A 12563-nucleotide genomic window follows, 5' to 3' on the forward strand; every position below is an offset into this window, starting at 1 on the left:
TTCTCCCTTCCTTACTCCCTTTCCTACTTCCTTCCTTCCTTCTTTCTCCCTTCTCTACTTCCTTCCTTTCTCCCTTCCTTCCATCTTTTCTCCCCTCCTTCATTCCTTCTTTTCTCCCTTCCTTCATTCCTTCTTTTCTCCCTTCACCCTCCCTTGACCCAAAGACAGCACAAGAGTTAAATAAACAAATAAACTAACCTCCACAGTCTTCACAGGATGGACAGACTGTATCTGTCCATCATCACTGGTGTGCACGCAGGTAACGCCGCTGCCCACATTACTGCCCACATTACTGCCCCTCTCTCATTTACCAGTGACTTCATCAGTAAACTAAACAACCTTCCCCCCCTGAACTTTTTTAATCATCAAATGGAATCCAGCTTCCGTCTGCAGCGTTCCCTGCCAGGTACACGGGACGTCGCCAGCGGGAGACGGCCAGTCAGAGGAATTTACAGGAACCAGGGAAAGCCTGCCAAAAGTGTGTCAGGAGAAAGCAATTAATGGCCGTACCCTCGGTGCCGACCTCCATTTCCTGGGAAGCATCGTCTAAATTAGTGGAATAAGAGGACGTGAGCGGGATTAATGACAGAAGAAAGGGGGGGTGATTTAAAAAAGATGTGGCAGCGAGCAAAGTACACGGTGATGGACAGGTGGAAACAAGCAAAACCACGTCTCATTACCGGATGGAGAATTAAAAGAAAGAGGTATTTTAGCCGATTAGAGGACGGTATAACGAGTTAACCACTGTTTATTTACTGTCAGGAAACAAAGGTATCACTTCTCTTTTAAACCACAGCACAGTAAAATACAGAGATATTATTTTTCAGAGGTACAGGGATGAGCAAAATGCTTGGGTGCAATGATAGTGTTTATTTTGTATTTATCTATTTTTATCCTTATTTTCTTACACTAGTCAGTAGCTTATGTTGCTACAATGTTTTTATTGTCTTGTTTTGATTGTTTTTGTTTTTTCATTTATATATATATTTTTTTTTAATTATGTTTGCATAATGTTATGTTCACATGTGTTAGCTAGTCATATATAAGGAGAGGGGGTGAGAGTTTATAAGTTTTACTTCTTCTCACTCCCTTTCGAATATGTACTTTGTTATGTCTCATGTTAAGACGATTGTCTTATTTTCTTTCTTTTTTTATGATTCATATTCGAAATAAACTCTACTACTACTACTACTACTACTACTACTACTACTACACAGCAGAATATTTAAAAAAAAATCTTAAAAATAAGAATTAGAATAAAAGCTAACACATTAAAAGTAAATTATACAGAAGTGTTTCCCCGTTTTTAGTTGTTGTGTTGACTAAAGATGAAACTGTACCTTCATCTTCATTTAAAGTGAAACTAGAGTGTTTTCAGGCGGTACTAAACTGTATAATTTACTAGTTTGTAGTTTCTCCTCCCCTGTGACAGTCATCTCAGACTCTCAACTGTCCTAGATGCATCTCCAAACAAGCTTCCTGAGTTATTACTTATTGTTCTATTAATAGAGGATATTTTCCTCCATGTCAGAGATTAAAAACTGTTTTTAAGCTAAATTCAGTAACTAACAACCACAAATCCACAACTTACCAAAAACTGGATCATTGTGAGCGATTAACCCTCTCTGGACTCCTGATATCTGGCATACATCTCAGTTTAATAACTCAACACACAAGAAGCTTCAAAAGCGTCATCGTCAGATACCAGGAGCATCGTGTGTTTTTACCTTCATCAACATTAGCGTGTCAGATGCATAATGGTTGATAAAAAACATCAGCAGTGGGCAGAAGCCCTTGAAAATGTTACTTTTCTACATGTTAAAGGTTATTGAACAGTAGGTTTTATACTTGTAAGAGTTTAGCTGCACTATTAGCAGCCATTGTAATGTTTTGCCAAATAAAACCAAGCGTGTTTGATTCATCTGAACCAGCCGATCGTACGTCTGCGTCAAGCCGCCGCCGCCGCTGCTGCTGCTGACGTCTGGAAATGTGACAGCAGCAAGACAAAGTTATACGTCTGATCTCGTCAGACGGCCGTCACAAATGTCACAGAAACGCACCGGAGGGGGAATTAAGACGCCACCAACACTTCCCATCAGACAGCCGATTAATGGAAAGTAGTGCATGTGTGAAAGGGGGAATGGAGTGGCATTAAACAAATGGAAAGAGACAAACAGCAGCTAAAGAGTCACCGTCATGAGTCCTGATGCGAGAGCTGTACTGCAGGCAATCAATACACAATAAAAGTGATTATTTATCTTTTCGTATTGCAGAAATTACATATCTAACGTAACAATGAATGGGTTTACGACTAGGGATGGGAATCGAAAACCGTTTTTTGTTGAGAACCGGTTCCCAGAGTTTCAATTCCTTAGGATCGTTAGCCTTTTTTGCAAATGATTCCCTTATCAATTCCAGTGGGCGTGAATGACTTCACTACGCAGTCACGCCCAGCAGGAAAACATGGCGACAAAGCGGCATAAACGCTCGAAAGTTTGGTTACATTTTACCAAAAAGGATGACAATACGGCGACTTGTTGTTCTCCACGGCTGGAGACACCATAGGTTCAGAAAGATTGTGCATCCTTCCTGAAACAGCAGATATGCTTATTTTTCTGCAAAAGAATAGTTAATTCTCCATAGTTGATGGTTGCAGAATTGCACAATGCACAGTTCCATTGGACTTGAGTTGATTGTATTTGTCACCGGCTGACGTGGTTTTATTGTTGAGTGCTCAGCTCAGATATCCTTTTAAAAAGGACATTTTAATTTCTATTAGAGAAGAATATTTATTTTATTATTATTTTATATTTATTATCAAAACAAAAATATTTTCTGGGGACCCCTGGCCCAGAATCGAGGAGCCCAAGGCTGGGGGCGTCTTAAGACCTCACTTGTATTTTTTTGTTCAAAGATATAAAACAAAGTTGATGCTAATTGACCTGTTTGTTTTCCTTTTTTCCAAATGAGAATCGATAGAGAATCGATAAAGAATCGAATCGTTAAACAGAATCGAAAATGGAATCGGAACTAGAAAGATCTTATCAATTCCCATCCCTATTTACGACATATGGACCCAAAGATTTCAGGTTGCCTGAAAACACAACACAACCGCTTCCATCTCCGCGTCACACGCCTCAGCTTTGGTGTTTGCTTTATGAGGACTGACTCAGGAATGAGGAGTGGTTGCCGGGCGGCGACGCCGGGGGGTGACGGGGAGGAATGTCAGGTGTGGCGACAGCTGACATCAACCAGTCCGACAGGTGCTTCAGCAGCTCCACTCGAGGAGGCGCAGACCTGCTCATCACATCCAGCGGGACGCCAGACGTCTTTGAATATTTACACTGCGGGAAACATCCTCTGGCTGACAAGATGAAATTAATACGACAACCTGATAATGCTGGAACGGAGAGGAGGAACAGGCAGAAGCCTGAAAACGTGGATGCAGGGGTACCAGCACTTCTACACACGGTGATTTAGTTATCAGGAAGCAGCAGCTGCTTTAACCTGGACGGATGCCTAATTGGTTTGGTTTATTCTGGGCATCCATGCAGCTAAAGTCCACAAGTACAAGTTTTTCTAACTTTAAGTCCAAACTTATTCTCCTAAATATGTTTATTTCCCATTAAAATACATAGATGCTTCAGTCGGAGTCATATCTTTCAGATACCAGAATGACAGGGCACTTTATCTGAGGCCGATGATACTTTCAATTATTTGTCCACAAACACAACCATCGATCATCCACCATTGATCGTCAGGGTCATTTCCATGTCACGCAGCTGCGGTCCCACTGGACATTAAGCTCTGATTTCACCTAGAACCGCTTGTTGTATCGCCTTGGCACTGGCCGACACCACAGAGATCCAGATTATGGTTTAGGAGCAACACGTTGAGCCTGGTCTCCAAAAATTATGATGCAGCAGAATTAGAATTACAAGTACGAAGGAAATGATCTAATGTCATAAGAGAAAAATGGACCCACAGTTTCAACAGCTTAAGATGATCAGTTCACCATTTATTCCACTTTTCAGGCCATTAAAACAATATATTTAATGTGCTAATTCTTTTTGTCAGACAAATAATTTTGCCTTTTTCATCAGAGTCACAAGATGGTGTGTGTGACCCGTCATTTATCAGCTGATGTTAAAAGGATTGCCGAAACAGGTCGGGTAATTAAAAAACCCAAATTTGTCTGACAAAAAGAATTAGCAAATTAAATAGTAATCCTCAGACAAAAAGAACTTTATTAAATCACATATTTAATGGCCCAGTAATCTGGCAATGATTGGTTGTTTGAGCAGCTCAAAAACAACTTGCATTTTAGCTTTTCATTAAATTTTTCATTTTATTCTTTATTTCATTCAAAAAAATAAAACAATTCAATACAAATACAAATGTTCATAAATTGTGAATGAAAAGGGAGCAGAAAAAAAAAGAATCTTATCTAATCTGCCCCTTTTTCCAAGAAATAAATTCACAAATAACATAAATTAAAAAAACAACAACTAAGTGAATAAAAAACTAAAATAAAATAAAATTACCTCCGTCTATGAGTATGACAATCAAACTTAACTAACATATTTCATTATATTTACTTAACATACAGGCTTTAATTGTTCTTTTGAATGTAATGTTTGATTTGGATTCTTTGTTTTGTTTATTCAGATTGTTCCATAAACTGATTCCTTTCACAAAAAACACAACGTTCCATCAATTTTGTCCTGCATCTTTTGATCAAATCTCATGTAGTTTATCGTGTAATTCTGATGTCAGCTAAATCATATTATAATAAACATATACTAAAAACAAAACAAAAAAATACACTGGTTAGTTCAGTACAGGACAAACTAGCCCACGGCCGACACGTTACGCCTCGTGAGGCAGATTCCAGAAGATCCCGGTTTCCACCCGCAGCATTCCTCCTCCCACCTCCCCAGCTGCCATTCCTCGGCTACGGAGCTCGTTCTGCTGCGTCAAGATGCCGCCTAGCCAAAAAAGGCCCTTATCGGGTTCAACTGCCTGATTGTTTGGGTGTGGGGGGGGCAGGGGAGAGGCCGCGTGCACCCAGGGGCCCACTTATCAAGTGTCCAGCATGCCATTTGACACCTGGCGCTGCGTGCAGCCGCTTCCACGGGATCCAAGGAGCCTCAGACGGAAACAAGCAGCTCTTAAATGTCAAAGCCACACCGGCGGAGATTCACAGAGGCAATAAGATTCCTATCGGCCTGTCCTTTTCCTGCCCTGGGCAGCTACCCTGATTGCATACTTTGAAAAAAAAAAAAAAAACCCACCACGGGACAATCTCTCTGTCGTTACCTAGCAACAGGTTGTGGAGAAGGATACTGGCCTGGCTTGAAGGATGAGATGCCACTTGAGAGGCAATATCACAGTTCCCCTTCATGAATTATCCCAATTCTGAAAAGAATAATACCGAGCCGCGGACTTGCATGAATACTAATTAGTACTTGAGGCTGGGTCATGGAAATTTAATGACATCACTTCTGAATGAGGGCATGAACCGAGCGTGGGTGAGCCCGCGCTTGGCAGAGCGGCAGGCAGTGACCCGACGAGAGCGAAGCCAAATCCACTGGAAAACCACGGAGGAGGAAATGTACAGTATGTGGATGTACAGAAATCAGAGGGGCTTCAAATGACTGAATGTGTTATCAAAAACTCTTCGCTTATGAGAATATCTGCATACATTACACATATGTTTTTTTATTGATTTCCCTCATGTGCATCACACTCCTGTGCAAAAGACTCATTACTGTTGTGGTTCTGTTGTTACCGTTTACTCTGCCGTCAGTGAGGAGACCAAAACCCCCCAGTGTGAGGAAGTTTAGTCACCAGGAACATAAAAAGGTATGAAAGTACTGCGTTGAAGTGCTCCAGTCAAAGCCCAGATCTTAAATGATTTAAAACGCTGTTGGGACCTTAAGAAAACTGAACATAAATGATTGCAAGCCTTCGAGAAGTGTATTATTAATATTGTAAAGAAATGCGGTCCAATATTCCTCTAAAAATGACACGAGACTGGCACCATACAGAAAAACTAAGTTAGTTAAGCTAAGTTAATTTGGTCTGTATTGTATGTATGTATATATACACACACACATACATATGGAAAGAGAGAGAGAGAGAAAAAAAACCCTTCACAGAACAACACTTCCTGTTAGAGTGTGAACAATACAAAGACATTAGATCAAGTTCAAGTTCTTTCCTAAAATTAAAAAAACAAGTCCAGGATTTTGATTCCCTCTCAGATCAGGACAAAATCCAACATTTAATTGGAGAAAAAAAGGAAAGTGCTTTAGAAGCAGCTAAATACATCAGTGCATGTCATAGATGGAGAGAAACACAACCAGACAACACAGTCTCCTTATCCTTATACAGTCTCCCTGCCTATTAATGTAAAATAGTTCTGTATATATATATATAAACATTGTATGCATGTGTTAGGTATTTGGTGTTGGGTATTTGTTGTAGTTGTATTGGTGTTTCGTGTGTTGATTGTGTCATGATTTATTGTATGTATATGTATGCTTTCGGCAACAATGGTTACCATGCATGCTAATAAAGCCAATTTGAATTGAATTGAATGAGAGAGAGAGAGATCTGTGTATTTATGGCAGCTGCTTTCTAACCTACAGCCGAGCAAGTTCTTCTAAATCATCATCAACAGATGAAATAGAGACACCCAATATAAGAGAGAAATAGAGATGGATGGATCGATGGACTGAGAGCCACAAATTAATGTTTCCCTAAAACTAAAAGCCACAGTAGAGGAGAAAAACCTGCTTTTGAAAGTGGTGAAGAAGAGGCGTTGGGGGGGTTGGGGGGGTGGGCGAAAACAGCTCGTGGAAATTACAGGGTGTTGTTGCACCATCGGAGAACTGTTTAGGCAAAGTGAAACAACGGCATTGTGAGCGGCTTCCTGTGAGCTGGCGGGTGAGACATGAAGCTTGACAAAAGGAGAAGGGCGTTATTTTGGGTGGGGGGGTGGTGGGGTTACTTGGCTATATTAAGCAACAGATTCTCAAACTGTCGCCTGATGCTCTCAGAGCAGCGAGACAAATAATGGACACGGCACCGAGGTCCGGGGAGAGTCGTAAGAGCAGATGCTGCTGCAGGATGAAAGAGGATCCTTATTTTCTGAGGTGCGCTGACAGTTTGAGGCCAGCGACACTCGGAGCAGCTGTTTGCAGGCGCATTAGTGCCAGCCGGGCGTCAATCCTCTGGTCTTCGTCAAGTCCTGCATAGTTCACAAGTTTCTGTCGACTCATGCTCTGCTTCCCTGCCTGAAACAACCCCACTTTTCTCCAGACCTCCACATTCTGTCCATCCTCTGCATTCACACCTCCTCTCGGCCCGGCTAACCTTTCAGCATTCATGATCCGACAACTACTCGACTCCTCTGGGGTCATTAAGCTCGTTTCACCATGGCAACAATGATACGCAGGCAAATTTCTGTCGCTCTGCAAACGTGGAAGCGCAGCGCCTTTGAGCAGCCGGTCATTTGAATAAACACAATTCAAATCACCTGGATGACACCAGCTTTAAGAGCTACGGGGGGGATGTTGCAACCTTTGTTTTGCATGCTGTTGAGGACGACAAGTTATAATCTGCAACTTTCACAGGTTTGAACCCGCAGAAGCAATGAGAGGACATGTCACATGCAAATGTTTCCTGATAAAGGGACATTTTCACTTCTTTTCCTTCCTCTAGCACAGTGGGCAGCTGTTCAGCTGAACCAACACCAGAACCAAACCCTGGTCCAGATAAAAGCTTTCGTAATAAAAAGCAGATACTTGGTGGATGCACTTATTCTCTCTCTCCGTGACCGTAAGCTTTCCCAGAAATTACCCAGACGCATCGGACTGTCAGACCTGATCAGCAAACGCATGATTCACACCAACCGACAAAGAAAAAACATCTACAAACTCACTCTGCAGAAAAAATACGTGCAATCATTCTGCCGTTTCTACGGAGACTTGGGATGTTATTGAATATGAGGTCATGTTATTCAATACACATGTTTATTTCTGATTTATCGGACCACGATCGAGCTGATTCTAAAGATCTGATGTGTAATCTGAACATGTGTACTCAATAAATATGAAATCAGCTTAAATCAACTGCCCCCCGCCTTCTGATTTCCTGTCAAACAATGCTTGAAGGGATTGTCCAAGGTTTCCCCCGAACCGCAAAAAACTAACTGGAGAAGAAAACTGGAGCCGAGCGCCTGGCGAACAGATAAGGAGGTAAATAACATCTGGGGAGGGAGGTGAAGTCGGGGCTGGGGCAGGTAGATGGAGCTGTATGGAGCTAGAACAGTCTCATAATTCGCAAATGCACACACCGTTTCACAAATGCACAGGACAAAATTCACAAATGCACACACCGATCCGCAAATGCACACACCGATTCGCAAATGCACAGACCGTTTCGCAAATGCACAGGACAAGTTTCACAAATGCACAGAACAATTCGCACTAGTGAATTGTTCTGTGCATTTGTGAAACTTGTCCTGTGCATTTGTGAAACGGTGTGTGCATTTGCGGATCGGTCTGTGCATTTGTGAATTTTGTCCTGTGCATTTGTGAAACGGTGTGTGCATTTGCGGATCGGTCTGTGCATTTGTGAGATTTTACAGAAGTACAAAAATGACATCATTCATACATGAAGACGATCTGGTGACAAGTTCCTGTTATTTGAGTCCAAACTTCCCTCCGCAGCTTCAGACGGAGTTCACGACCCCCGAGCTTAATGTGTAATCTATATAAAGGTTAGAGAATGTCCACATTTTATTAGTTTTATGGTTTCTGACCTTATTTATTGCACAAAATATTGACATAAAAGTGGTTTTAACCACAACTTTGAACTTATTCATGAGAGTTCATGGTCTAAGCTTCCAGCCTACAGAGGGTTTATTACCTTTATAGCATGAAAGTGCTCTCACACACCTGGAATTATATTATTGACTCATATTAATTCAAGTGTAATTTCCCCTTGAGTGGCAGTAGACGGTTAGATGGACCGTTTTCTTGCTCCTACCTTGCACTTCATCATGTCGGCGACCCTCTGCTGCATGGACTGGCCGGCTTTGGGTCTAACCAGGATGTAGAGCGCTTTGACGTCGGGGCAGGACCTCAGCAGCTTCTCCACCAGCACCTTTCCCATGAAGCCCGTGGCTCCGGTGATCAGCACGCTCTTGCCGGCGTAGTACTCCGCCACGGACGCCATGCTGCCTCGACTGCGGATGGCCGAGAGTCCGGTCTGCGCGTCTGCTGCCTGCTCGCCCAAGCGGTCCCGGTCCCGGCCTTCAGGTGACTCCTGCAGAGGGGGGAGGATACCGCAAACTTTAAATACTGCAGCAGGGAGCATTTGCTGGAGGTGAATTTGGGTATTCAAGTAAGCAGTGAGCACTGTTCTGCATAAATACTGCAATGTCATGCTTAAATGCACAACTTTTAAATGCATCAGTTTGGTCACTTTGGCATGAAAATTCATCTCAACCAAGCTTAAAAGTGGATCAGAGGTGTTATTTGTTCGTCCCGACCTTCAAAGTGCCAGAGGAAGAATGCAAATTATATGAATATTTATACCACAGCCGGGCGAGGCTGGTGTCCAGGAGCGGCGTGTGCACGCGGGTGTGCCGTTTCCACAAGAAAAACCTTCACCTCCATCAAGTATTTAGAATAATTACACAAAGAAACGACAACAGCCTTTGAAAAGTGTTGTTGATGTGTCTGATGCATGATTTATCAGAGTCCTCCTTTGTGTGTTTCATCGGGATTAACACTGAAAAACAGCCAACCTGCTCAGCTTGAACAGCCACAACAAACAGAATTAATTTATATGTCCACAGAACATCGTTCTGTTTCAGCCGTCAGCAGTACTCGAGTTGTAAAAAAAAAAAATCAGGGGGGATGGTGGATTTTATCATATGGGGACAGATAATTTGTGCTGATTAAAAATAATATAATATATTACAAATAATAGCACTGACCAAAACACCTGCAGAAATACTGCAGGAATGACATAGCAGCAGTTAAATGCAGCCTTCTGTAAGCTTTAAATATCCACTGGGCTTACATCAAATACATCAAAACACAACAATAAAAAACAGTTTTCTGAACTTATCAATATGACTCTGTCCTTCACAAGATAAGTAACATGGATCACTGCAAAAACTCAAAATCTTAACAAGAATATTTGTCTTATTTCTTGTTAAAATGTCTCATTTTAGTAAAAAAAAATCTCATTACACTTAAAACAAGACTCATCACTGGAAAAAACTACAATTTTCACCTGTTTAAAGTAGATTTTCACCTGAAATAAGTAGAAAAATCTGCCAGCAGAACAAGATTGTTTTGCTTGTAATAAGAAGATAAATCTTGTCCCACTGGACGATTTTCCTACTTATTTCAAGTGAAAATTTACTTGAAACAGATGAAAATTGTCAAATAAGTTATTTTTCTGGTGACAACTCTAAATGTTGAAATAGCAGTAAAACCACATTCATTGATGAAATGGCATAAGGGATGGAAAGGGGGGATGGCAGTTTTACAGGGGGGATGATTTGGACCGTTTGGCCGTCAGCCTGTGTGAGCTTTTATTTGTTTAAATCTCCCAGAGTAGAAAGTACGAATAGTCAGAACTCAGGTTTCAACGACTTCCTTGAAACCCTTGAAGGTTATCCTGGAAGCACCTCTGCTGATGTCTCAACTGAACTGACCCCGACTTGCCCTCCTCGTCATTTTTAAGCGTTTCCGACTCATCTGAAGTCCAGGTCCTGGCCTTTAACGGCCCCTTACGTGTATAAGCTGCTGGTCTAATGGGGCTGCGTCTGCGTCCACTTCATGATAAGGAGTCTGCTGCTTGCACGATGGCGGCCTGCCAGGTAACAACAGACATCATTAACTTACTCCAGCCTCAGGGTTTCAGACTACTGGTCCGCTGGTCAAATCTGATCTGCGTCTCTTTGGGGGAAGAGGGGGAGAATAAATAACACAGTGGCTAAAAAGAAAAGAGAAATACAAAAATCTGATATGGGTCACATCGGGGGCCACTTAGGAGAAAGCTGGTGTGAACGCAGGATTAAATACTAGCCAGCTAAATAAATAGTTCATTAGAACAGGAAGCATTTTAAAGCGAGTGTTTGAACCAGACTGTGAAATCTAACACTTTCAGCGCTCTTCTGCTATTTCTGCTGCGGCGAGAAGTCGAGATTTTGGGTTTACGGGTCTCAAATGCAAGAAAACAAAAGCATAAAAGCAAGATTATTCATTAGGATAACCATCTTAAGATCAAATTTGAATTATTGACAAGTGTGAGCATGAAAACCAATAAACCTTTGGTTTCAAGTCGTAAAAAAACACTCTTTAAAAGTCATCCCACTCCAAACACCTGCCTTTATTTGAGTGTACATGCAAGAAAACGGCATCATTGTCCGTTTTACTGCAGTTCAGACTTTTATTTCATAACTGCGGTGTGCCGTCGCTGTGTTTGACTTTGACCTTTTCCCCTGCAGACAGAAAGTGGCCGCAGCCCGAGGCGTCATGTGACTTGGGCAGCGCTCCCTGCGACTCGGCGAGGCTGACAGCAGCTACGAGTCTCTCTGATCAAAGCGTTTTGTCGACATGTGGGGGCAAAAAGCTCTCAGCCCCACTGCCAATGTTGCTGTTGGTTTGTGTGTAACCGCGGCAACGGCGCACCGACTCAAAGCAAGCCTCTTCAACACTAAATGACAACTTTTCCATCCCTACTTCATATCACCCGTCTTGAAATTTCCACTTGGCAACGGAGCGGGTCACATGTAGCCAAGAGCGATGCTTAATCACAGAGAGTCTGCAGGTTCGACCAAGGTAATTTTAAGACTTTTTAATACCATTTTCAAACTAAATTTAAGAGCCAGATCTGGCTGACAGGTTCCAGCCCAAACGCGACGTAAAACCCTCTGAAATAATGAAAAACAGCCCAAATCATACATTCTCTATGTTAAAACCGTCATAATTAAATGCGTTATAAATTTCAGGCTTCACAAAACCACTAAATAGCCCCCAAAAAGTTCAGGCTCCAAACAAAGACTACAAATTAATAATTAACAAATTGAGTAGATTAAAGTACATAAAATATCAGTGAGTTTATTGTGTACGTTTTTACTTTTCTCTGCTATAATGGCAACTTTTTTGTGAATAATTTCTCCAATATATTTAGTAAAAACCAGGAAAAGCAGCCCAAATATATTTTTTTCTGCCCAAATGGGCTGAAACTTGCCCAATCTGGCAACACAGATTTAGAACCTCTGCAGGAGATTGTCCTCGAAACAATGAAATAAACTTTTTAATGATGACTGGATACATTCCCTCTAAAATTAAGACCCTTGGGTTGAGATTTAAGACAAATTAAGACATTTAAAAGGCCTTATTTTAGCAAAAATTGAATTTAAGACTTTTTAAGGATCTGGATCACTAAAAAAGTTGATAAACTGACGCCATAATTTGTACAGAGGAGCCACATCCAGAAAAACGTGCGTATTCACTTCCCTGCATCGAGTA

The 12563-nt window shown here is 41.7% G+C and overlaps 1 protein-coding gene across 3 annotated transcripts in view; it reads right to left on the reverse strand.

The window, feature by feature from the left end:
* The window catches only part of si:dkey-97m3.1 (fatty acyl-CoA reductase 1), a 71494-nt gene that overhangs the window by 31769 nt on the left and 27162 nt on the right, over nt 1-12563 (reverse strand). For all 3 annotated transcript variants that reach the window (XM_061714364.1, XM_061714366.1, XM_061714365.1), the window contains exon 2: nt 9058-9336. In XM_061714364.1, the coding sequence (XP_061570348.1) occupies nt 9058-9336 (279 nt within the window). The remainder of the gene's footprint in view (nt 1-9057; nt 9337-12563) is intronic.

The sequence above is a fragment of the Cololabis saira genome, chromosome 23, assembly GCF_033807715.1.
Source record: "Cololabis saira isolate AMF1-May2022 chromosome 23, fColSai1.1, whole genome shotgun sequence".
In the NCBI taxonomy this organism is placed as follows: domain Eukaryota; kingdom Metazoa; phylum Chordata; class Actinopteri; order Beloniformes; family Belonidae; genus Cololabis; species Cololabis saira.